The sequence below is a fragment of the Argentina anserina genome, chromosome 3, assembly GCF_933775445.1.
Source record: "Argentina anserina chromosome 3, drPotAnse1.1, whole genome shotgun sequence".
Lineage (NCBI taxonomy): Eukaryota > Viridiplantae > Streptophyta > Magnoliopsida > Rosales > Rosaceae > Argentina > Argentina anserina.
Window position 1 is genome coordinate 18,279,048 of NC_065874.1, and position 27,909 is coordinate 18,306,956.

At 38.2% G+C, this 27,909-nt stretch overlaps 1 protein-coding gene across 1 annotated transcript; it reads left to right on the forward strand.

Moving 5' to 3' along the window:
* The first annotated feature begins 467 nt into the window (after nt 1–467).
* LOC126787211 (uncharacterized) lies at nt 468–6,365 on the forward strand. The gene is made up of 3 exons (XM_050513128.1): nt 468–2,687; nt 3,663–5,238; nt 5,743–6,365. Exons 1-3 carry the CDS (start codon nt 468–470, stop codon nt 6,363–6,365), a joined length of 4,419 nt encoding a protein of 1,472 aa, XP_050369085.1.
* The last annotated feature ends 21,544 nt before the right edge of the window (nt 6,366–27,909 follow it).

Here is a 27,909-nt window from a genome sequence, read left to right on the forward strand (position 1 = left end):
AGGGATTTTATCCCGGGCGTTGTGCCGTGTACTAAGTGGTCTCACCTACCAAAGCCGCGCCTACGCTTACCTGGTCATAATTCGAAAAGAGTTACCGAAAAGAAGAATGTTAAGCTAATTAGTGCATTGTTTGGAACTACGCCAAACTATTTTGGAACTACGCCAAAACGCACTTTGTTTGGAACTACGCCAAACTTGGATTGGAATTACGCCAATTTCGTTACACTTGAGTTGGAATTACGCCAACTTGGAAAATCCTTATCCTTTTTGTTTTTCTCACTACAAGTTTTGATTGGTTTCTAATTTTCTAGAAATTGTTTGCAAGTACCTTGGTAAATTCTTTAAAAAAAAAAAAACAAAAAAAAATCTAAATAATTATTGTTGCAATTTTAATTTCTTATATATATTTTGCATGTTGTTTTATTGCTATTTACTTACTTGATCTTTAATTTGTTCCTTAGGTGTTCATGTCCTTATCTCCTAAGAGTGAAAAAGGTTTACAAACGATTCTAGAGCCCACCGATCAAGAGACTCCCATTGGGATTGGACAAAAGTTCAAGGCTTCTGCATCTACTAGTTTGTTTGGGGAAGATTCAAGTGATTCAAGTGAGAATGTGGAAAGTCCGGAACTAGTGGTTAATGACCTAGCCACCTTTGAGAGGTTGTTCAATCTTGACAAAGAGGCACGGAAATTGAATCCTAATCTTGGTCCAAGAATATACAAGATAGTCATGGCGGATGGTGAACCAAGGGATGAGTTGAGAGAGCAAAGACCTATCCGAGATTGTGCCTTGCCTACAATTTCTACACACTCAAGATGCATAGTGCTTCCTCCATGTGCATCATCTTTTGAGATCAAGCCTAGTTTTCTTCAAACCTTGCCAACATTCTATGGGTTACCGAACAATGATCCTTATCACCACTTAAGTGAGTTTGAGGATGCATGCGCAAATATCAAACTCAATGGCATGACGGAAGAAGCGCTCAAGCTCCGGTTGTTTCCTTGCTCCTTGAAGGAAAAGGCGAAGATGTGGTTGAACAAGCTCCCATCCAATAGTATTGGTTCATGGGAAGATATGCAAAAGAAGTTTATTATGAAGTACTTCCCTCCTCAAAAGGCTAATGCAAGAAGAACCGAGTTGATGACCTTTAAGGAGGAGCAAGATGAGCTCTTTCATGAGACGTGGGAGAGATTCAAAGATCTTGAGCTTGGTTGCCCTAATCATGGCCAATCTCAAGATATGCTTATGAGCCTATTTTATCAAGGCTTGACATCGGAGACTCGAAGGAAGGTTGATAATGCAAGCAATGGTGATTTCATGGACTTAGTGGCGGATGAAGCCCATCGCGTATTAGAGAAGCTTGCGGAGCGGTCTCAATTGTGGGATAATAACCCGCAAGTTCGCAAGCCTTCTTCTTCACATTTATCTCTAAGGGAAGCAACTCAACCGAAAACCGGTGGCATATATGAAGTCAAGGCATCAAGCTTGGATGTGCATCAAGAGTTTAAGAGGTTAGAAGAAAGTCTTAATAAGAAGTTTGATATGCTTTTGAAGCAAGGAAAGCAAGGAGGCCGTGAGAAGGTTAATGAGGTTCAAGGGCCACAAGTGTGTTTAATTTGTGAAGGAGTGAATCATGACACTCTATCTTGCCCTCATGGAGATTGTTTTCCCGAGATCATTGAAGAATGTAAGCAAATGGCATATTCAAGACCGAAGAATGACCCTTATTCCAACACTTACAATCCCGGATGGAGAAACCACCCTAATTTCTCATGGGGTGGGAACCAAGGTATGAATTGCAACAATCAAGGGAGTGTCAACTATGGAGGTGCTAGTGGGAGCCAAAGCTTTCAAGGAAACAAAGGTGCGACTAATGGAGGTTATGGTGGCAATACTTATCCTAAGCCACCTTATCAAGCAAGACCTCCTTTTCAAGCTCCTAATACTCAAGTGCCACATCCTCCTCAAGTGGATGCTCCTAAATCAAGCCTTGAAGAGATGCTTGCCAAGGTTTTGGCAAATCAAAATGAGCTTATTCAAAGTGTTCGAAATGATGTGGCCTCCACTACTCAAGGATTGCATAAGCTTGAAGCGCAAATGGGGCAATTGGCTAATGAGATGAGAGAAAGGAAGCAAGGAGAATTGCCTTCCATGACCGAGAAGAATCCACGAATCAACCAAGCCAAGGCCATAAGAACTTTGAGAAGGGGGAAGGTATATGACAATAAGGTTGCTCCTAATGATGACGATAAGGAGGTGGATGCACCAACAGAACCTTTGTTGAATCCTAAAGTGTCAAGAGTGCCTCCCGGATTTCAAAAGAAGAACAAAGGCATGGAGGATACTTTGGGACATGATGGAGTGATCTTGGGGTATAGTGAGGAGTATTTGAAGAGCCAAGGCAAGCCCAACACCAAGAATGACAATATGGGAGCAAGTGGATCTAAGTCTAGTGTGGAAGAAATGCAAGAAGAAGCGCCACTTCCCTTTCCACAAGCGGTATACCAAGAGAAGGCTTTAAGTAAGAAAGAGAAGAAGTCCATGGAGTGTTTTGATGTGTTCAAGAAGGTAGAGGTCAATATTCCTCTTCTTGATGCAATCAAGACCATTCCTACTTATGCTAAATTTCTCAAGGACTTGTGCACTCACAAGCGGTATAAGAGTACATTGAAGAATGATGACAAGGTGTGTTTGAATGAGAGAATTAGTGCCGTGCTTCAAAGGAGGTTACCGCCCAAGCTCAAAGATCCGGGTTCTTTTACTATTCCTTGCAAGATTGGTGAGAGACCATTTGAGAAGGCACTCATGGATTTGGGGGCTAGCATAAATTTGATGCCATATGGTGTCTACAAAGATCTTGGGTTGAGCGACATCAAGCCTATACAAATTTCTCTCCAACTAGCCGATAGAAGTGTGAGGTATCCAAGAGGAGTTGTGGAAGATGTGTTAGTGCAAGTTGACGAGTTGGTCATACCAGCCGATTTCGTTATTCTTGACATGGAGGATGTTTACCAAGATGATCTCCCTATTATCTTTGGTAGAGCTTTTATGGCCACAGCGGGGACAAAGATTGATGTGAAATTGGGTTTGCTCACCATGACCGTGTATGACACCACAATTGGGTTCAAGATCTTTGATGAATTAAAGAAGCCCATGAGGTTGCAAAAAGTTTACTCTATTGAAGTGGAAGACAAGATTGATGACTTGGTGGAGCACACTTTTCATGAGACTTCAACAAATGATGCATTTGAGTCGGCACTAGCACACTTTGGGTTGGATTTTTGTGAGGATGAAACTTTGGAAGCCGGGGATCACCTTGACACTTATCTTGCTTTGCCTTTGCCCACAAAAGAAGATGGTTACTATTCAAGAGATGAGACTTGTGAGGTGCATGCCACTATCAATTATCTCTCAATGAATGTTAATCCTTCGGTTTTGAGTTCGGCCCCTATTGAATTGAAGCCTCTTCCCGTACATTTGAAGTATGTTTATATTGATGATTCCCGCACCTTGCCCCTCATTATCTCTTCAAGCTTGTCACATGAACAAGAGACTTTACTTCTTGATGTTCTTCGGAGGCATAAGGGTGCTTTTGGATGGAAGATTAGTGACATAAAGGGGTTGAGTCCCACTCTTTGCATGCACCATATTTACATGGAGGATGAAGCAAAACCAAGAAGGGAAGCTCAAAGAAGATTGAACCCCAACATGTTAGAGGTGGTGAAGAATGAGATTATTAAGCTCTTTGATAATGGAATCATCTATTCTATCTCCGATTCCAAATGGGTGTCTCCAATACAAGTGGTGCCTAAGAAAGGAGGAATGACGGTAGTGAAGAATGACAAGGGTGAGATGGTTCCACAAAGAATTGCAAACACATGGAGGGTTTGTGTCGACTACCGCAAGTTGAATGCTGCAACAAGGAAGGATCACTTTCCACTCCCTTTCATTGATCAAATGTTGGAAAGGCTTGCGGGACAAGCATTCTATTGTTTCCTTGATGGCTATAGTGGATATAATCAAGTCCCAATTGCCCCCGAAGATCAAGAGAAGACAACTTTCACATGCCCATATGGAACTTTTGCTTACCGAAGAATGCCTTTCGGATTATGTAATGCACCCGCCACCTTCCAACGGTGTGTCATGGCCATTCTTGCCGAGTTGCTTGAGTTTGTAGAAGTCTTCATGGATGACTTTTCTGTGTATGGGAACTCATTTGAAAAATGTCTTGATCATCTCTCCCTTGTCCTTAAGAGGTGTGAAGAGACGAATCTAGTGCTTAATTGGGAGAAATGTCAGCTCATGGTGCAAGAAGGGATTGTTCTTGGCCACAAAATATCATCGAAGGGGATTGAAGTAGATAAAGCAAAGGTTGAAATCATTGAGAAGTTGCCCCCTCCCGTGAATGTAAAAGGTGTAAGAAGCTTTCTTGGGCATGCCGGTTTTTACCGAAGGTTTATAAAAGATTTCTCCAAGATAGTGAAGCCTCTTTGTGATCTATTGGCCAAGGAGACTCAATTTATATTTGATGAAGCATGTTTGAAGGCATTTGAGAGGATAAAGGAGTTACTTACCAATGCTCCTATTATTTGCTCACCGGATTGGACTCTCCCATTTGAAATTATGTGTGATGCAAGTGATTATGCCTTGGGAGCAGTGTTGGGACAACGCAAGGAGAAACTCTTACATGCCATCTACTATGCAAGCAAGACCTTGAATGATGCCCAAGTAAACTATACTACCACCGAGAAAGAGTTATTGGCGGTGGTATTTGCCTTAGAAAAGTTCCGAAGCTATCTCTTGGGGTCTAAAGTCATTATCCACACGGATCATTCCGCACTCAAGTATTTATTGTCTAAGAGTGATACCAAGCCAAGACTTTTGAGGTGGATTTTACTTCTTCAAGAGTTTGACATTGAAATTGTCGACAAGCCCGGCAAGGTTAACTTGGTAGCGGATCATCTCTCTCGACTTACTCATCAAAGTGAAGATAATGGGGTGCCTTTGGATGAATCATTTCCGGATGAGAGGTTGTTTTCCATTGTTGAGAAGAAGCTACCATGGTTTGCACATTTGGTTAACTTCTTGGCAAGTGGGGGGAAATGCTTTCCTAAGACATTTGATTTCCATTCAAGAAGGAGACTCATTAAAGAAGCAAGACACTACTTTTGGGATGATCCATACTTATTCAAGCAATGCAAGGATCAATTGGTGAGAAGATGCATTCCGGAGGAAGAAATACAAAGTGTCTTATCTTTTTGCCACGATCAAGCTTGTGGCGGTCACCATGGAGGAAAGAAAACGGCCCAAAAAGTACTTAATTCTGGGTTTTGGTGGCCGTCATTATTTAAAGATGCACATTCTTATGTGAGCTCTTGTGATCGTTGTCAAAGGGTAGGCAATATTTCCTCAAGAGACCAAATGCCTTTGAACTATATGCTTGAAGTGGAGATATTTGATGTATGGGGCATAGACTTTATGGGACCCTTCCCAAGTTCATATGGCTATCTCTATATCCTTGTGGGAGTTGATTATGTAAGCAAATGGGTTGAGGCCGTGGCCACCAAGGTAAATGACCACAAGGTCGTGCTCAAGTTCCTTAAAGAGCACATCTTCACAAGATTTGGCACACCTAGAGCAATAATTAGTGATGGAGGCTCCCATTTTATGAACAAGTCATTTGCGGCCTTATTGAAGAAGTATGGGGTTAAGCACAAAGTCTCGACACCATACCACCCCCAAACAAATGGCCAAGTTGAAATATCTAACCGGGAGATAAAGAGCATCCTTGAAAAGGTGGTGTCTACAACTAGAAAAGATTGGGCAATGAAGCTTGATGATGCTCTATGGGCTTACCGTACCGCATTCAAAACACCTATCGGAATGTCTCCATATCGCCTTGTTTATGGAAAGGCTTGTCATTTACCGGTTGAGTTGGAGCATAAGGCTTATTGGGCATTGAAGACCCTCAATTTTGACATAGAAAAGTGTGGTGAGGAGCGGAAGTTAGAGCTTTGTGAGCTAGAGGAGCTTCGGATGGATGCCTATGAGAATGCAAAGATTTATAAAGAGAAAACTAAGGCATTCCATGACCAAAGGATCAAAACCAAGCACTTGGAGGTTGGGAAACTTGTACTTCTTTTCAACTCCAAATTAAAGTTGTTTCCCGGCAAGCTAAGATCAAGGTGGATTGGGCCATTTAAGCTTGTTGAAGTATTTAGTCATGGGGCGGTCACATTGAAGAACTTAAGAGATGGATCTACCTTTAAGGTTAATGGTCATCGAGTAAAGCCTTACCTAGAGGGTGCACCAAAAGATACTTATGCGGAGGTGAAGTACTTCGAGGACCCTCTCACCATTTGAGCAAGCATTATGGACCTTGTTAATGTCCTTAAACTTAAACCCGTCTTGGCGGACTCCAAGGGTTAGCATAATAAGATAGAGCTAAGGGATTGCAAGGACCAACGAGCTTTGTGGGTTTTCACCATCCACAATTGGCACTATGGAGCTATATGAGATCTTCAAAGAGTTTGCATTTTCTTATCCTTCACTCTCATTTTTCTAAGCATGATTAGTTGTGTTTGTGTTTCGATGTTAATAAATTATGGCAATGAGAGTTTGGATAGTCATTTCATACTTGACCAATGAATGAAACACAAAAGATTTAGCTTTTATTGAAATGATTATCCAAAGTTTAAGTGTGAGGTGCTTGTTAGGCAATTGTGTTGGTTAGTTTGTATTGACTAGCATGTGGTAAATAATATACATAGTTTATACCTTATATTTATTTCACCATTGTTCACGGCACATTGAGGACAATGTGTAAATTAAGTGTGAGGTGTAAGGCTAAGTAATTTCATTCCTTATAATTTTTTTTTATTTTTACTTTATTAAAAAAATCCATAAAAATTGAGATATTTTGAAAAATGAAAAAAACAAGTTTGTTTGTGGTTTACTTGCTTGGTGCCAATAACAAAACAATCATCATATTTGGATAGATTGATTTTGAGCATGTTTAGCGGTTAAAAATCAATGCTTTGTTAATAGGAGGATTTGGCATTTTGTGCTCACATATGTTTAGAGTCATATTGCCTATGTCATTTCAAATGCATTCATGTGTGAAAGATGAGGACTATTTTTGTTGAAACGATCTTTGCCTATGTGAGATTTTGAGCCGATGAGAGTGCATAAAAGTTCCTAATGCACTAGTTGTTTCATTGTGCGATCAATTCATTGTGCTTGCAATCTAGAACTTGCTTTAAATCTTTCGAGACTTTTATCAAGGCATGAGTTGTTATTGGGGAAGACCAAGGCATTAGGTATCCACCAAGGCCAAATAGCTTTTATCCTTTAAAAAATTTCCATTAGTAAGCCAATTTGAGCCTATGTAGTTTTGTGTTAGCCTTTTCATTTCTTTACCACCATAAATGTCTACCATTCTTAAACTTAAACATTTTTTTTTCTATCCTCTCTAAGCCAAGTGGTAAGCAATGTGAGTCCTATTGTTAGTTTGGTGCTTGTAAATGAGTTTGAGATATTTCAAAAGAATAAGTGTGAGGTGGGGTAGATTAGTCTTGTGTGTGGCTAAGAAAAAAAGAAAAATGGTGACTCTAGACATGTTCACAATATCAACAGAATCAATCAAAATCAAATATGGGCTAGGGTCACCAAAAATTAGTGCTAGTAAAAAAAAAAAAAATTTGTTGCAAAAAAAAAAAATTCCAAAAAAAAAAAAGTGAGGAGAATAATTTAGTAGTCTAGTTGTACTTGAGTTTGTGGAATCAAGAACTTACAAAGCACATAGAGTTGTGAAAGTGTATTATAGGATCTCAACAAGAGAATTGCTTACTATGAGGCTTAGAATTTGTGATATATTTCATTTTATTTCTTAAGCTTCTACCTTAAGCCCTATACAACCAAAATAAAAGACCTTGTGATCCGAGAGAACTCATGTAATGATCATGTGGAGAAAAGATTGAAGAACAAGCCTATGGAAAGCGTGTCCATTGAATTGCTTTTGAGTGTAAACACTAACCAAAAACACTTGAGTGAAAATGAGTGTATCCATGTGAGTTTGATGGTTAGACAAATGTAGTCCAAGTTAATCATATATGGATGACTTTAAGATGACACACATGACATACGCATATATATACTTTCTTGAGCATGACATTCCAAATCCATTTATTAGCCTTGCATTTCAAAAATTTAGTTTCTAATCATGCTCAATTGATATCATGGTTCTTTAAAGGAATTGGTTGAATTCAAGATGGAAGCAAGTGACCCATTTAGTTTGGTTGTGTTTAGTTTTGATTTGCTTGAGGACAAACAAAGTCTAAGTGTGAGGTAGTTTGTTAGGTTAATATTAACCTAGTAATGTTTGCCTTATTCTTATTCTTTTGCTTTATATTTTTGTATATTTATTTATTTCTTTTTACGTTTCCTACTCATGCTAGGAAAATGTGCAAATGATCGGAAACACGTCAAGAAGAGTGGATTTAGCGCACATTATGGATTCGGGTGAAAGTTTCAAGCTAAAAAGAGCAAATGTGGAGATTTCATAAGAAAAGAAAAGTCAACGCCGGAAAATGCCGGTTAAACTCCGGCGATGAGAAGGTGGTTGCCGGAAATGGTGGTGGTTAAAGTCAATAAGTCAATGAAGCATATTGGTGAATTATGAATTGTAAATTTTAATTTACAATTTAAATTCAAAATAGAAGAAGACAAATGAAGGAGACAATTTCAAGAACAAGATCCTCAATTTGTGCTCCATGAATTGGGGATTTAAATTTAAAATAGAAGAAGACAAATGAAGGGGACCATTTCAAGAACAAGATCCACAATTTGTGCTTCTACATTTGTCCACCATATCTAACCATTCATCCCCTTACATCTCCACCATTCATTTGTGACCTTAAGGCCTTTAAATACCCTCATTCTTCACAAATTCGTGCATTCTCCTTCACCACACTAAAACTCCATCAAAACTTCATATTTTCCATAGTTTTAACATAGTTTTCTTAGGCCTAAGTCATAGATATCAAGTTGTGCAAAGAAAAGTGTAAAGTGTCTTGAGTTTTCACCAAAAACTAAAGATCCTTTACACCCTTGATCAATCACAAACTTGTTTCATAGATTTGGGTCACTTCACTCTCTTTATCCTCTACTCATACTCTTTCTCAACCCTTGTTCTTTGTTCCTAGATTGTGTGGATAAAGTATGGTGTTCATGGAGTTCTTCTTTTGTTAGAACCCATTAATACCATACTTAGAAGCATTTTCTTTCTTATTACATCTTTGTGGGTAGTAAGCCTTTAGAGGTACGGTTTGGTATCATTTGTACCAAACCCTTGGTAATCTCTTCTCTCTTTACTCTACTTCTCTTTTGATGTATTTCATTTTCAAGGGTGTTGTATTTAATGGGTTGTGAGTAGTTGGATTTGAGGCTAGGCTAGCCCTAGCCAAACTCATGTGCTAATGAATTCATTTTACTTTTAATTGATGTTGATGCATGTTGAATCTATGGGCTTCTACACTTAAAATGCTTACTAAATGTGTTACTAGTTTTGTCACCTAGAAACATGTTTAGGTAATTAATGAATCGGAATTTGAACTTGACAACTTCTTGAATCCGTGAGCATGGGTAGCCTTTAGGTGGTGGCTTAGTGTTTCTTACGGGAAATACTAAGTTGCTTGAATTTCTTACCATGAACTTAATGCTTGTTCCATGAGTGTAATTACTCTAAGGGGGTGTTATGCTTGTGGTACATAGCCCACTTGTATTATAAGGTAATATAATTGGGACTAAGGTTTTGTGATTTAATTTGGCTCCAAAAGACTTTGTTAAATTACATGATTAGTTGGTTTCTTGGTAGCTTCACCAAAGCACTAGGGGGAAGTTTGTCAAACATGTTATGCATTAATCTTGAGTTACATTTGTGCATGAGTAAGGCTAGGTGCAATGCCTAAGTCTCTACTCCTCTTTTGATTCTATCTCTACATTTACCTTTCTTTGTTGTTTTAGTGCAAGAATTAGTTTACTTAGCTTAATTCTAAAATCAACCAAGTCGATTCACTACCACTTGTTAATACCATCTCCATGATTCTTAGCTTCCAAAGGGCTAAGGTTGTGAACTTGTAAAAAGTTAGAATGCATGTTTTTCTAGTTTTTCTTGCGAAAATCTAGTTAGAGTTGAGTTTCCCCCAATCCCTTGGGTACGATACTCTACACTTTCCCTTACTAAAACTTGACCTCCTATACTTGGGAGTAGGTAGTTTCACCCATAAATACACATAATCATACTTAAGTGATTCAACCAACACTTTTGTCCCTAATTAGGACAAGATACACCAAAAATGCATAGGAGATGATTCTCCTCCAACATATATTTGATTTATATCTCATCCTATATTAAAAGAACGGGGAAGAATGTTTACATACGGTAGAAGAACAATAAGAAAATAATGGATGGTAAATGATGAAAAGAAAATGAATAATTAAGAATTGTTCAAACTAATATAAAAAGATTTCACTTGACATCAAGGTACGAGAGAGTAAGACAGGTTGATGAAATAATGGTGGCACGCATTGCAATCGGAAGAAGAAGAAAGACATATACGATGTCTAGAAAGTTGCAAAATATTTATTATTTACTTTTAAATGAAAGTTTATATGTATATTACATCCATTAATTAAGGTATACATATATCTTCATTATATATATTAAAGCTCATTTAGATTTGGTGCCCCCCCTTAAATGTGGTGCCCTGTGCCAAAACCGGGCATGCTGATAGATTAATATATATATATATATATATATATATATATATATATAGTCTCTATCCAGAGTGAAGTTACACTATGAAATTAAAAAGTGAATTTCCAATGTTGGCACATTTTTCGGTCAACGTTTTTCACCATAAGCAATTCAATATCTAGGTATGTTATTCAAGATCGTATAGGTATTGAAATTAGATTAAATCAATGAATGAATTAAAACTATTCAACATGAACCGTTCGTGTAAATCTCAATTTTAAAAGGTCAAACCATTGTCGAATTAGATGAAACTTTGTAGAGATGATCTTGAATAACATACATAAATATTGAATCACTTATGATGAAAAAATGTGACCGAAACGTGGGCTAAAATTGAAACGTCACTTTGTAATTTCATATTGAACCTTCTTTTTAGATAGAAACTATATATATATATATATATATATATATATATATTTCATCCATTTCAGGTATGGGCATATATATATATATATATATATACTCATGCCTGAAATGGAGGAGTGTTTAAGGTGCACATAATCCCCTCGATCTCCGTTTGTATTCTCATGATCTATTCAAAAGACGTACGTATATATAGCTGATATAAGGGACTTGGGAAAATTTATTTGATTACAATAAAGTGTTAGCTAGATTTGCTTTAGATTATTTCAACTGGTAGATTACTAGAAGCTGCAGTAGTACTTCCTCGAATTTCTTTGATATCACAGGTTAATTAGTGACGATTCTTCGTCCGCAATAGCATTAGTAAATTGACTAAGGAGCTAGGGTTCAGTTGATCAATAAAGTTTTTACAGTAAAATCTCGTTAATTTCATACCTAATTAATTAATAACCTCGCAAAAATAATAATTTTTGTCGGTCCCGACTCGGGGCTAACGTGCTAAATTAATATTTCACTAAATTTATAAAATAATAAAAATTCGAGACTTCACATGGACCCCATATGATATATAAATTAATAATTTCTCATTAGATATAAATAATTTTACATTTATGAGTACTTTATAGAGTACAACCCATTTGTTTTTTTTTTCTTGAAAATGATGTCACTTTGAATCTCATATTATGCTATTTTCTTAAGATGATAAGAAGTTCTTATGTGTTTTTCTCTTAACACAATAAGAAATTATATATCTATTGTCCTTCTTGTTATGATATGTTGTTGAATAATATAGTACATCGAACAAAACGTATATATAATATGAATAATGTAATACATCGAACAAAGTAATACATTTATTCTCTAAAAAATAATGTTTTTTCCGAGAGAATTATTATTATACTCTTGTGTGTGTCTTAGTCTTATTAGGTTTCCTGTTAGAGATAGATTCGCATCTCTATAATACATTTATTCATCCTGCAACACGTTATCATGCACTTTGTTCTACAATGTCTAAGCGACGAGGCCACCAGAAAAAATTAACCCTAGCATGTCTGGCAGCCTTCTCTTTTAGCATAGCCAGTAAAGCTGAGAATTACCGACAAAATTGTCGTCGTAAAGCATAACAAAAATAAAACCCAAAATCGGTTTTGACCTAGGACACCCAGAAATTCGCTCTGGGCATCCCGCCTTCTTCTCCTGTTGAACTGCCGGCGAGCCCCCACCCCCCCCCCCCCCCACGTCTAGATCGCATCGCATCTCCATCGCCGAGAGATCTAGGGTCGTCAATCCGGAAAATCAACCATGTGCGCGCCTCCCTCTGCAGCTAAACCCAGAACCCGACGACAACGGCCCGAGCGTCACAGCATGGACTGTAATAACCCTAGTTTTTATTCAAGACAATATTTGACTTGATTAAATTCTATAAAGTTGTGAAATTTAATTACATGAATTGAATTGGTTGCGTCTTTACGAAACGAAAACAGAAATGTTTTCGTAACGTTTTAATTAGAAAAACGTTACGTTTCCGAACTAATATATCGACTTTTATTCTATTACTCGGTTACGAAAACTTCCTTCACGAAAGTTGTAGAGCTCGTCGATACGAGTTCGTGAGTATGTGACGCGTTCGAATCGGACATCGTACGTAAAAGTTATTAACGTCGGAAGTTAGTTTCCGATTTTGGATACTAGTATATAAAGGGATTTTTAGCAGTTAGGGTTTCCAGAATTGGAAACTCTCTCTCTCTCTCTCTTCACTTCCGCCTCCCTCTCTTCTCTCTCCCCGAGTTCGTCCTCTCCACCCTCCGAAAAACCTTGCACCGACGATCTCCACCTCCGTTCGGCCGTGTTCCTCACCGCCACTCCCTACGGCGTCACAAGGTCCTCCGCAAGCGACCCCTAACTCGCCGCAACACGCCTCGCCGCCATGAGCTTCCTCGAGACAACCCGAAGCTCGGAGGCAACCTCACCCCGTCATCGCAACCGCTCTCCTCTCACTTCCCTCCACCTTCTGACGCCACCACTGTTAATTGCAGCCCAAATCGAACCATGACACGCCTTCCACGAGAAATCGACACGATCGGCGATTCGTTCCTCTCCGACGACTTTCGAAGCCTCCACCGTCCAATCTAGGTATGAAATGATGAATTTGATGTTTGTGTGAGATTGTGTGGTGATTTGAATCGATTTTGGGAGATTTGGAGGAGGATCGGAGGTAGAGGCGGAGTGTGGAACACCGCCGCCTTAGGCGGCGCGTGTGGACACGTGGGGGTGGCTAGGCACGGTGTGACGTCGTGGGAAGGAAGAGGGGAGGAAGGAGTAGATTTTTGGGGCGGCGGTGGCGTGCTACGCGCCGGTTTTGGGCTCGGCGCGTGGTCCCCACGCGCTGCCACAGTGAGTGGCGCGTGAGCCCCACGCGCTGCCACAGTGAATGGCGCGTGAGCGCCACGCGCGGCCTGCCGGAGGTGGCGCGTGAACCCCACGCGCCACCACGTGCGGCGGCGTGAACAGTGATTCCGAGAAGGGTAATTTTATAATTTATTTTTACGTACGGTAAATGTAAATTTTATTTACGTACGGTAAATGTAAATTTTATTTACGTACGGTAAATGTAAATTTTATTTACGTACGGTAAATGTAAATTTTTTTTACGAACGGTAATTGTAAATTTAAATTACTTTTACTAAAGGTAAAAAGTAATTTTGGAAGAGTAATACGGTAATGATTATTTACTGAGACAGTACGTACTTTTGAATAGTATTTATGCGTACAGAAATACATAAATAGTATGTACTCGTACAACGATACGTATTGAATATGTATTTGTACATTAATACGTGAATAGTAACTGTGAATAGTAACAGTTAACAGTAACCGTGAATAGTAACAGTTAACAGTAACACTGAATACTAACGGTGAACAGTAAATTCGTAAAACCGAAAATTGCTGAACAGTAACCGATTATTACTGTTTCGGCATTTAAAGGTTTACGAAATGTTTCTAAATTCTTTTCTTATCTTTTCAAGGTGATCGACAAATCAAGGAAAGGAATTATCTCCGGAACTTGTGGAATTACGCTCGAGTCGATAAGGTGAGTAAAATCTCACTTATTTACGAATCTACCCTTGCGGTGATTCCAAGATTTTTGCAAGAGTTTTTAATATTGAATTACGACACGTATACAATATAGTAGATTACGTATATATCGTATAAATGGTAATAAGTACATATATATATAGTTTGCTATATGATATATTGTTACTAATTCATTGGAATTGGTCATTCCGAATGACGAGAATTAAATGTTGAGCATGTGATTTGATTTTTTGTACAATATGAGGTGTGATTATTGTACGTGGTTTTAACATGAGTTTGTTAAAATGTTTTGTCTTCGGACGAGTTTTGTCTTCGGACGAGTTTTTGTCTTCAGACGTGTTTATGAAATATGACATGTATACGATATAATGTATTATATATATATTGTATAAATGGTAAATATGTACATATATATATAGTTTGCTATATAATATACTGTTATGATTTTATCGTGATTTATGTCATTTCGATGACGAGATTTAAATATCGAGCATGTGATTTTGATTTGTATAATATGATGTGAGATTATTGTACGTGATTTTAACATTGAGATTGTTAAAATGTTGATTTGTCTTCGGACATGATTTTTGGTACAATATGATGTGAGATTATTGTACGTGATTTTACCATTGAGATTGTTAAAATGTTGATTTGTCTTCGGACGTGATTTGGTACAATATGATGTGAGATTATTGTACGTGTTTGGCAAGTCGGAACCTAGCCTTTGGCCGGGCGAAAGTTACGATACAGTTAGAGCTCTAGTCTGTCTGCCTTAGTACTGCATGTGAGGTAACGGGTGGTTATCTGCTCATGGGTACTCAGATTGTTTTGGATGTTGGGTAGCGGGTGGCTATCCAATATCGGCGGTGTATTACGAGAGGGGTAACAGATGTGTACCAGCGTTCTTGGTACCCGTATTATAAATGCATTTGGGTAACCAGAAGGGTTACTTAATTTCTCATGAGCGCTTTTTTTCATATTTCTTTGGGACAACCAGATGGGCCGTCCATTGACTCATGAGTGCATTTATATTTGTTTGATTTGTGGATTTTCGTATATATATTAATATGCGAGTTATATTTTCATTTTACTCATACGAGCTGTAAAGCTTACCGGGTTTGTGTTTACAATCCCGGTGCACCAATTCGATGGTGTAGTGGATAACTCCGCAGGTGTGGATTAGCGGGAATTGACGGACCGCTCAGAGGACTTGAAGTTATTTATCTCCAGCTTGTGTGAGGATTTTGTGTGACTATCTTGTGAGTTTGTTGTGAGGATTGTAATAATTGGTTATAATATTGAATATTGAATTATAATTTGGGTTGTAATAATTGGTTTTTCTGAGTTGTATTGAGAACTCAGTAATGATCCGCTGTGCATTTTAAATGATTTCGATTTCATTGAAATTGTTTATTGTTTAACGACTTTGGAATTTTGAGTTTTTAAGCTTGAAATTTTAGGGTCGTTACATGGACGACCCCCGCACCGCAACCCAGGCGATGACAATGCACCGACGATGAAACCGCTCCCAGATCGGAGCTCGCGCCTTGACCTCGACGTTGGCCGAGCCTCCACGATCGTCGCCACGCTCTTCGCCATCTCCGACGCAGACTGACGACCCGGATTTGCAGGATCCGACCCATGTACCGGTTCCCATACCCGACTGAGCCCAGCAGCCCCTTTTGGGCCTATGGCATGCCGAGCCCAATAGTCATTTGGGCTTTATACTATATTTTCTCTTCCTTTTCTTTTTTTCCTATTTCATTATTTTAATGTTCATTGGCACGTTTTTATTTCTAACGATTATTCACGTGCTCGTATAGGAAAAATCATTGCTCGTTGTACTATGGTGATGACATTCATGCCGAGATTGACGATACTTTTGTCATCTACATACGATTTCGATCGTATCCTCACAAGATTTTTCTGTCATCGAACGAAGATCGAAAAGGATTTCATCAAGCAACTTCCTGCATGACGATCGATTTGCAGAACAATTTAATTATATGTGGTCTATTTGGTAGACCAATAAGTATGTTTTTCTTAACGTTTCTGCTTCTGAACATATATATATAAATTATCGGGCGCTATTAGCCTTCTTCATGTCTATTTTCCGGCCTTTCTTATAACGCCGATGAGACCAAAGAGGGATATGATTCCCCTCTTGGTCGACGTTTTCCGTGTGACAATCCTGGGGGAGTCACGTTATTATTTAAAGGGAAGAAATTGATTACGTGTAGTTGTCTGAGTACACCGCTGTTTTGGGTGCGATCATGAGCATCGCCGATATGCATCGATTATTTTGTGACCATACATCACAACTCTTTTCATTCCGGTTACATACTTGAATAGTTTCGATCATTCGAAACCTATACAACCCTCGTTTCTTATGGATGCGTCGACATCGCGACTGTTAGTTGAATGTTTGAGTTTTCTTAAACTCATGTCTATAAATGATAACCCAAGGTCTACGTACTCATTTATTTGAGTTGAAATCTATTACTTGGAAGAAGCACTAATTGCTGACAAAAGATCCCAAAAATAACGAATTCTATAGGACACACTTAAAGTGATTCAATAAATATCTATGACGTTGTTTTACCAGAGTTGACCTTGAAACATGCTCCACATCCGAGAAACACATGTCATTTTTGGCACCTGTATCTATTTCTTGAGGGAATTTCGGAGATGGAAACGTAACATTCTTCAATTCTCAAGTAAGCACATTTTTGAGCCTCAGGTTAAGGCTCCGCCCGATCTAATATACAAGATTTTTGTTGCTACAGACTTTTGATTAGTCAATCTATTTTCACTATGTTTTCTGCTTACAATTTTTCAAGTATGACGTTGGCCGCCTTCCCATTAACAGTAGATTTTTCAAGCTTAGACAGTAGCTTTGTTAGCCTGCAGACATAGCTTTGCTTACCTGCAGCAGTAGTTTTAGGTAACTCAAGAATCTTTGAATCATGGGTTCAGTTTTGTTGTCTCCTCGGTTTTGACATGATCATTTTTTGGTCATTTTGAACGAGATATGATGATTCGAGTTCTTTGAAATTCACATGATCATCTATTTTTCATGTTCACGAAGCGATTAGAGGACCACCTCACCCGTGCTCCACACAGTGAGGCCGAGCTTGCCCCTCTCGGCGGCGCCATAACATTCCGGCCGTCAGTGGCGGCATCCCCTCCTTCACAGGAGCTTGTGATTCCTCCCGTGTTTTCTAATGCCTCCATGCCAATCTCTGATGCCCATCGCTCATTTTGCAAAGCTTGTTATCTTGCTAGATTTCAAGGAAGTCCTTATTTTCTAAGGCTCTAACCGAGAACATTCCATTCTTAGAAAATATTGAAGGTGACATTAGTGGACCATATCTAACCTAATGCGGACATTTTTCGGTATTTTTATGGTATAGGTTAAGAGCATCGACGCGTTGGTCACACGTCGCTTTGCTTTCCACATTGAACGCGGTATTTGCTAAAGTTTTTAGCTATGATCATCATACTAAGGGCTCACCACCTTTCCTATCCACTCAAATCTATTTGATTGGATACCGTTGGAGAGTTCACCTCCACGATTTTTGATGATTTTGTTTTGCATGTCTACTAGGATCGTCGTTGAACATATTATTCCTCATGTTCATTCACTGCACGATCTAGCAGAGCTCGGACTTGGTTATGGGTACTAACCTGCCAATTTTTGCATGGAGATATGTAATGATGTTGCATGCAGCGACACTTATTCGTTTCACACCCACAACTTGCCAAGCGTTTAGTGCGTACCAGATGGTTACTAGATACGATCCCAACGTTTTTTTCACTAAACACCTATTTGGTTAAAGTTGTTTATGTGCCTCTATTGTAGTAATCTCAATGGGTCTACTTGAAACGATTTAGTATTTTGGTTGGTTATGATTTATGAATCACCAACACTTGTCCGCTATTTCCAATCTACAACCATGAATCTCTATTCTGCGATTTTAGCAGACGGTCACTTTGTTAAGACATACTTCCAGTCGTTAGGGGGAGATATGGAATGCTCCCATTCCGGTTTTAACACCAGGAATTGACGTGGTGTGGCACTATGTCTCATTAAGATCCCGCACTACTCAAAGTGAGCAAAAGTGGAACGCATTATCAACCTCCAGAAAGTCAAAGATTCGATACTCAATGACTTTACTGATATTGCGAAAGTGACGATATCGCACATAAATGTTGTGATATGCCAGTAAGGTTGGAACTCTCATAATATGGGATAATTTCATTTGACCTGATCCTAGCACCGTTGGAACCATCCCTGATAGTGGGAAGGAAGCCGGCGATGGCACCATCGTACGCTGTGATGTTGTCGGCGCACATGGTATTGCACTACAAAACAAGGGCGGCAAATGCAAAGATGGACTAGCAAGGGGCATAGCTTCAATCTTGGCTCCTACCTAGATGAGGGGGAGATCATTATTCTCTGGAATAAAAAACCAGAAAGAAGCGAGGTGGTAGGCACAAGTATTTCGCCCATCATTAAGAGATATTCTCTAAACATGTGTATCAACTAAGTTTCTGTAGGATGCTACAGACTCCTTTTGTTGATGTTAGAGAAGAATAGAAATTTCACGAATTGATCGTATACAGCGCACGCATGTGTTTAATTGTAATAACCCGAATTTTTAGAAACTAAATGTCGAGTATTTTTAAAGTGTTAAACTTGTGAAATTAATTCAAGACGACAATTGGAGGTTTGCGACATTTCGAAACGAAAACGGAAACATTCTCGGATCGTTTAATTAGAAAACGTAACGTTACCGCAATGTATAGATCGACTTTTATTCCGTCACTCGGTTGCGAAAACTTCCTTCACGAAAGTCGTAGAGCTCATCAATACGAATTCGTGCACACGTCATGCGTTCGAATCGAACGCAAAAGTTATTAACGTCGGAAGTTCGTTTCCGATTTCGGAAATAGTATAAAAGGAAGGAGATGAGATTAAAAATCAGATTTTTTCTAAAAATCAGCTCGGGTACTGTTCACCCGAGCTTAGGTACTGTTCACCGACCCAAAAACCTTCTCCAGCCGATTTCTCCACCATCCGACATCGCCTCGTGTCGTGCCACCTATCAAAGTGACGGGGTCGACGATCTCCATCTTTTGGGCTACGCCTTGCACTCCGGCGACAACCACACACCGTGTAGCAACCGCCGGAAGTTACTGCTGTGTCGGCATCGCCTCCTCCGGCCACCATAGCTCGAGACTCTTGGGGGGTTTTGCTTGTCTCAGTCCCAGCAACATTCCCACAAAAAGAATCGAGCCAAATCGAAGTGTAAGTACCCGAATCAAAATTTCAATTTCTAGGGTTTGTGAATAGTGCCGAATTTATGTTCTTCGTTGTTTGGACTGTTTAGGCTCGGATTTAGATCTTGGTGTCAACTAGAAAGTTGTTGGAAATGTTTTTTAGGTTGTGGTGGTGAAATTTGGTGATGATTGGTGGCGGTCTGTGAACAGTAAAACCGCATGAACAGTGGTTGTAAATAGTAACGCCGTGTGAATAGTAACAGTAGATGTGAACATTGTCATGGTAAAAACAGTACATGTGAACAGTGTTGTGGCAAAAACTGTTGCTGTGAACAGTGCCGTGGTAAAACAATAACTGTGAACAGTGGCATGGTAAAAACAGTGATTAGTAAACATGAACAGTGTTCCCGTGAACAATGTTTTATGAACAATATTTAGCAGTGCTGAACTCGCCATCTAATATTTTAAGTATCATTTTCTAAGTATTTATCGTGCTATTAGGTGACTGACGAAATGAGTGAGGAAATTACTTTCAGGGTCGTGGAAGTTGCACGTAGGAAAGAAGGTTGAGTAAAATCTCACATATTTACGAATCTACCCTTGCGGAGATTCAAGATTTTATAAGAGTTTTTAATATTGAATTACGACATGTATACGATATAGTGGATTACATATATATTGTATAAATAGTAATAAGTACATATATATATAGTTTGCTATATTATATAATGTTATGAATTCATTAGAATTGGTCATTTCGATGACGAGAATTAAATATTGAGCATGTGATTTGATTTTTGTACAATAAGATGTGTGATTATCGTACGTGGTTTTAACATGAGTTTGTTAAAATGTTTTGTCTTCGGACGAGTTTTTGTCTTCGGACGTGTTTTATGAAATATGACATGTATATGATATAATGGATTATATATATATTGTATAAATGGTAAATATGTACATATATATATAGTTTGCTATATAATATACTGTTATGATTTTATCGTGATTTATGTCATTTTGATGACGAGATTTATATATCGAGCATGTGATTTTGATTTGTACAATATGATGTGAGATTATTGTACGTGATTTTAACATGGAGATTGTTAAAATGTTGATTTGTCTTCGGACTTGATTTTTGGTACAATATGATGTGAGATTATTGTACGTGATTTTAACATTGAGATTGTTAAAATGTTGATTTGTCTTCGGACTTGATTTGGTACAATATGATGTGAGATTATTGTACGTGTTTGGCAAGTCGGAACCTAGCCTTTGGCCGGGCGAAAGTTACGATACAGTTAGAGCTCTAGTTTGTCTGCCAGAGTCCTGCATGTGAGGTAACGGGTGGTTATCTGCTCATAAGTACTCATATTTTTGGATATTGGGTAGCGGGTAGTTGCCCAATATCGGCGGTGTATTACGAGAGGGGTAACAGATGTGTACCAGCGTTCTTGGTACCCGTATTATAAATGCATTTGGGTAACCAAAAGGGTTACTTAATTTCTCATGAGCGCTTCTTTTCATATTTCTTTGGGACAACCAGATGGGCCGTCCATTGACTCATGTGTGCATTTATATTTGTTTGATTTGTGGATTTTCGTATATATATTAATATGCGAGTTATATTTTCATTTTACTCATACGAGCTGTAAAGCTTACCGGGTTTGTGTTTACAATCCCGGTGCACCAATTCGATGGTGTAGTGGATAACTCCGCAGGTGTGGATTTGCGGGAATTGACAGACCGCTCAGAGGACTTGAAGTTATTTATCTCTAACTTGTGTGAGGATTTTGTGTGATTATCTTGTGAGGTTGTTGTGAGGATTATACATTTCTATTTTGTTATAATGTTGAATTATAATTTGGTTTGTAATAATCGGTTTGACTGAGTTGTATTTTGAACTCAGAGATGATCCGCTGTGGCATTTTAAATGATTTCGATTTCATCGAGATTGTTTGGTGTGTAACAACTTTGAAATTTTGAGTTTTTAAGCTTGAAATTTTGGGGTCGTTACATTAATGGATTGTTCTCCCATGATTGATGATGTATTCGTTTATGCTCTTATTTCGTTGTAAAGTATCAATGATAAGCAACTTGACCGAAGTGGAAAAGAATCAATACAGGTTGAACTAGACTTGTTATGTTGGTCGTTGTTCGTAAGTGTAATGAGAAAGATGAGGTCATGATATATTTGCAGAATTTATGGCGTAAAGATTGTCTCATTGTCCTAGTATTGACTACGATGAGTTATATTTTTCGTTATGGACATAATTAATTTCCGCTACTTGATCAGTAGTAGTGTCCATGAAAACTGATTTGTAGCATATGATAGTGGTCATTGCATATCTGTAAAGGGATCTTGATGCAGGTATGAGAATGCCTGAGGGAATTTAAATGCCTCCAGACCACGGAGAGCTTATGTAATCAGATTGCGACGTTCAATAGAACGTAGTACAATCGATTGCAAGAACTCATACCCATATGTGTTCATATGAAAATTAATTCTTGATTCTCTATTCCGTCTAAGTAAAGATGATGAAGAGCTTCAATGTGCTATAGATTCATATATGTAAGTGTTGTTGGGACACTATTGCTTTCATTATGATGTGATTAACTATGCGCCTATGCATTGTTATTGGACTTGCATTGCTCATTTGACATGGGTTTAGTTCTACACTTAGTGAACCAATACAAATCATATCCACACCAACGTTGTCAACAGCTCCATCAACATCAACGTACGCCTTGGTGTAGCAGTCGACACTGGTAGTGTAAAGGATGCGTATGGTTCCGTCTCGGACCAAAATTAGTCCTTCATTGGTCCATTCCCCCATTCCTTTGTGAAAAACACATTGAATGTGACAAATCAGAATCTGTCCAGTTTTGTAGGTCAACTTCAACGAGACTTATAGGACAGCTCGCTCAATGAAATATGGTGAAGTTGAAACCGTTGGAAAGGTCTATGTGTTTACTTTCTAGGGACACCAACCATTTGTTCATAGCCATCATATTGAGTGAGATATGGTCGTTTTAGCAAAGTATGACAGTTCTGTCCAGAAATTTGTAAGTCATTTAACTTCGAGAGAGTACTGTGAACTGCTCCGTTCGAATGAGGTTGTGAATTTATGTCACTGCAAAGCCACGGGTGTCTACTTTCCAGAAAATTTTACGGTTCGCTGATACCTATTTTGACAAAAACGTTATGGCCGTTTAAGTGAGTGAAGGTCATTCTACCCGAGAATCTGATTTTCATTGCAAACTCTTGTTTTGAGTTCTTATGCAAACTTGTTTCCTAATATCTAAGTTTGGCTAAGTATAGCATGGATGATCTAAGGATGTGTGGCTACATTAATGATTAATCATTAGCCCAAGACTACGTTTGAGAAACATGTAATGAACGTTGTATACGTTGTTCTTTGTACTCCATGATTATGGCACTAATTATGAGGAGTTGTTTCGTAGACTTTAGGGGGAGTCTACCTCACATGATGCTATCAAATGTAGGCGGTGCGTTGTGCTATTTTTCTCTTCGATCAAGCTTTTGTTTTTACCCAAGAGGTTTTTATTTTGCTTGACAAGGTTTTTACCGTGGCAACGATGTGTGCACCATGCAACCTAGGCATGCGACACAAGGGGGAGTGTTCTAAGAGAATTATTATTCTACCCTTGTGTGTGTCTTAGCCTTATTAGGTTTCCTGTTAGAGACAAATTCGCATCTCTGTAATAGATTAGGACTCCGAATCCTGCGGGATTCAGGTGATGTAATGCCTATATATATAGGTCTACATATCATTCAATAATACACAATTTTCATCCTGCAACATGTTTATTATACTTTGATAAAATAATAATTTATTAATTTATTAATAAATTAACAAATATTAATTTATAGATATAGTAATAACGCGCTAAATTAATAGTTTTTACTGGTTCTGAGACTATTAATTTATAGAGATTTTACTGTAATAGGGTTCTGCAAGACAATTTTTTATATTGGTAAATGGTTTCATTTCAAGGTGATTATTTACCTTTAATGGATATACTAATTGAGACGAAGATGGTTAATTGATACGTACTAAAGTTGAGATTAGCTAACTAATGTGTCATTAACCACAAGTGTATATATTCTAAATATTGTCATGACTGCTGTCTCATCAGCTAATTCCATTTATTCTTGGTGGAAAACGAATTTCTTGTCTTGACCATAATCAACGTACAAGTCCATGACCTTAGGGGTGGACACGGGTCCATTCGGTTCGGTTTTGGACAAAACCCATAACCCAACCCAAATTTTAAATTCGGTTCGGTTCGGTTCGGTTTTTCTATTTTAGAGACTGTGACCCATAACCCAACCCAACCCGTACGGTTCGGTTCGGTTCGGTTTTTTTTTTCGGTTTTACCCGTAAGTAAAATACGTAATATTATATATTAATTTTAAAAGTACAAAATTTAACATAAAGATGAAAAACTAATGGTCTAATGATTATTCCATACCTAATTGACTTATCCCTCATCATTTAGCCCGTGGATCCGAAAATCTCGCCGAGTCCCGCAAGCCCGATGGGCTTTTATCCGAAAACAACACTAATATGTTATAAGGGAAGACCCATTACCAAAATGCGAACACTAAAAGCCGTTTGCATATATGAAATCACCTAATTTTTGTCACCGATTGTGTGTTGTCGCACCAAAAAAACCCATTTGGGAAAGTCCCGGTCAATGAGGATTTTAATATGTCAAAACGCCTTTTTTTTTGTTGACCAAAGGTACGGACTGTCATCAATATCCAAAACAGACGAAATTTTTACGGGTTCCCTAAATATATATACTAATCACATCTATTGGTGTCAATCGACCATATTTCGAACTGTAGTTATCGACCGCCGAAGTGCCCACTAATGTATCATACATTTATATTAGATTTATAATAAAACTATCGCATTATGAAGCGACTATATGATTGAAACTTCTCGGAATCAATCGATATTATCTGATATCATCGGTATATATATTTAGTGACCCTATAAAAATTTCATCCAATTCAGAGCTCATTTAACCGTTGAAATTTTCGGTAAATCGAAAACACCACTATTATGCCCTAAGGGAGGACCTATTACAAAGATGCGAACACCGAAATCCGTTTGGATATCTGAAGCCACCTAATTTTTGTTACCTATCATGCGTGGTCGCACTGAAAAAATCTATTTGGAAAAACCCCGATCAATGAGGTTTTATTATGTGAAAACGCATCTTTTTTGGTTGACCGTATGTACGAACGGTCAAACAATGTCCAAAACGAACGAAATTTTTACGGGGTCCCTAAATATATATACCAATCACATCTGATGGTGTCGATCGACCATATTTCGAATTAGAGTTGACGATCACTTAAGTGTCAACTAATGTATCATAACTTTTATATTATGTTTAAAATAAAACTATCGCATTATGAAGCGACTGAATGAAGAAGAGTTCTAGGGATCGATCGACACCAGCCGATGTCATCGGTATATATATTTAGTGACCCTATAAAAATTTCATCCAATTCAGATCTCATTTAACCGTCGGAATTTTCGGTAAATTGAAAACACCACTATTATGCCCTAAAGGGAGGATCCATTACAAAGATGCGAACGCCGAAAGCCGTTTGCATATTTGAAGTCAACTAAATTTTGTTACATATCGTGCGTGGTCGCACTGAAGAAATCTATTTGGAAAAACCCCGGTCAATGATGTTTTATTAAGTGAAAACGCCTCTTTTTTGGTTGACCGTAGGTACGAACGGACAAACCATGTCCAAAACGGAAGAAATTTTTACGGGGTCCCTAAATATATATACCGATCACATCTGCTGGTGTCGATCGATCATATTTCGAATTAGAGTTGACGATCACCTAAGTGTCAACTAATGTATCATAACCTTTATATTAGGTTTAAAATAAAACTATCGCATTATGAAGCGACTATATGAAGAAAACTTCTAGGGATCGATCGACACCAGCCGATGTGATCGGTATATATATTTAGAGACCCTATACAAATTTCATCCAATTCAGACCTCATTTGACCGTCGGAATTTTCGGCAAATTGAAAACACCACTATTATGCCCTAAGGGAGGATCCATTACAAAGATGCGAACGCCGAAAGACGTTTGCATATTTGAAGTCAACTAATTTTTGTTACCTATCGTGTGCGGTCGCACTAACGAAATCTATTTGGTAAAACCCCGGTCAATGAGGTTTTATTATGTGAAAATGCCTCTTTTTTGGTTGACCGTAGGTACGAACGGTCAAACCATGTCCAAAATGGACGAAATTTTTACGGGGTCCCTAAATATATATACCAATCACATCTGCTGGTGTCGATCGACCATATTTCGAATTAGAGTTGACGATCACCTAAGTGTCAACTAATGTATCATAACCTTTATATTAGGTTTAAAATAAAACTATCGCATTATGAAGCGACTATACGAAGGAAACTTCTAGGGATTGATCGACACCAGCCGATGTGATCGGTATATATATTTAGTAACCCTATAAAAATTTCATCCAATTCGGACCTCATTTAACCGTCGGAATTTTCGGTACATCGAAAACACCACTATTATGCTATAAGGGAGGATCCATTACAAATATGCGAACGCCGAAAGCCGTTTGCATATCTGAAATCACCTAATTTTTGTTACCTATCATGCGCGGTCGTACTAAAGAAATCTATTTGGCAAAGCCCCGGTCAATGAGGTTTCAATATGTCAAAACACCTATTTTTTAGTTAACCGTAGGTACGACCGGTCAAACCATGTCCAAAACGGACGAAATTTTTACGGGGTCCCTAAATATATATACCGATCACATCTGCTGGTGTCGATCGACTATATTTCAAATTAGAGTTGGCGATTACCTAAGTGTCAACTAATGTATCATAACCTTTATATTAGGTTTAAAATAAAACTATCGCATTATGAAGGAAGCAAGACGGCTAAATAAGGCGCCTCTTATACAGTTGGTCAATTAGGTTAGAAATTAGGTGCGGCTGTGAGGCCGACTACATTATTTTTTTAATTAAAAATAATAATAATAATAATGTAAAATTATAAATATGACAAAATGATGTCGTTTTGTAACGTTTACCATTGACTTCGGGTTGTTCGGGTCGGTTCGGTTTCTAAGGGACTGAACTCAAAACCCAACCCAAATAAAATCGGTTCGGTTCGATTTGATTCGGATTTCGATTTTTTCGGATTCGGTTTGGATTCGGGTCCGGTTTTTTTCGGTTTTCGGGTCAGTTTGTCCACCCCTACATGACCTACCATACATAGTTCAACGCAGTCCACCTCAACATAGAGCTAGCTCTCTTTGTTCTTATTATGCCACTGCTGTATTGTATTATTATTTCCCTATGTTTTCGTAGTTCTGTCAAGTGATAAGGAAATTGAACATGCATTTGTGATGATTGATCCTCAACATCAGCCATGTTTCATATATATTAAGTCAGTATTCACTGTTAAACGTCTAGCGGTCTATAAAGAAGTCAACTTTTTTCTTAATTAAATCCATCAAATGATCAAATGCTGGGGAGCCAAGGCTATCACTTTATGAGTTTATGTTCTGTATCCATGCCCAGGTAAATAATCTGAAATCTCTCCTGATTTGTTTTGTAGTAACGATTAATTAATTATGTACCAGATGCATCTAGATATATATATATATATATATATATATATCTGTAATATATAATGTTAAGTACGTATGTAGGTAGATGCGTGCTGACCAAGAGATTAATTAAGAGCGAGGGTGTTCTCAGAATTTCTGGTATCTTTCATTTGGCAAGAATCTTGTCATGGTGGTTGAGCAAATTCTACATTCTCTGGTGATATTTTGGATACGTTAGGTAATGTAGAGATCTAGAAACATATATAAAAAAAATGGGGGAAATCAAGAAGACAACATAACTGTAAAAATTGTCAAATAAACTGTCAAAAAAAAAAAAAGATGATCAAATATCCTAAAATGCGCTACATGAATGTGCTTAGAATTTCGGAGTTGTTCTAAGTTAGAGTTCTCGACTTTGGTAGATCTGCCTTGCAGGTTTCTAATTGACACGGGGCCAACCCTGTGAATTAGGAGGACGTCCTAGAAGAACGACATTTAGAGGCTCACAGTTTATCACTAGGGACTGGTGCCTTGTAGGTAGATATTGTGGCTGAATATTCCTCACTACGGACTAGTGGCATGCATAAAATTACTTTATACAAAACAATAAAATTAGTGATCGATCCATATGATAATATTTGTTCTCAAAAGTGTAAGATTTTAATCGGTTACCAAAAGAGTCGTGCGATT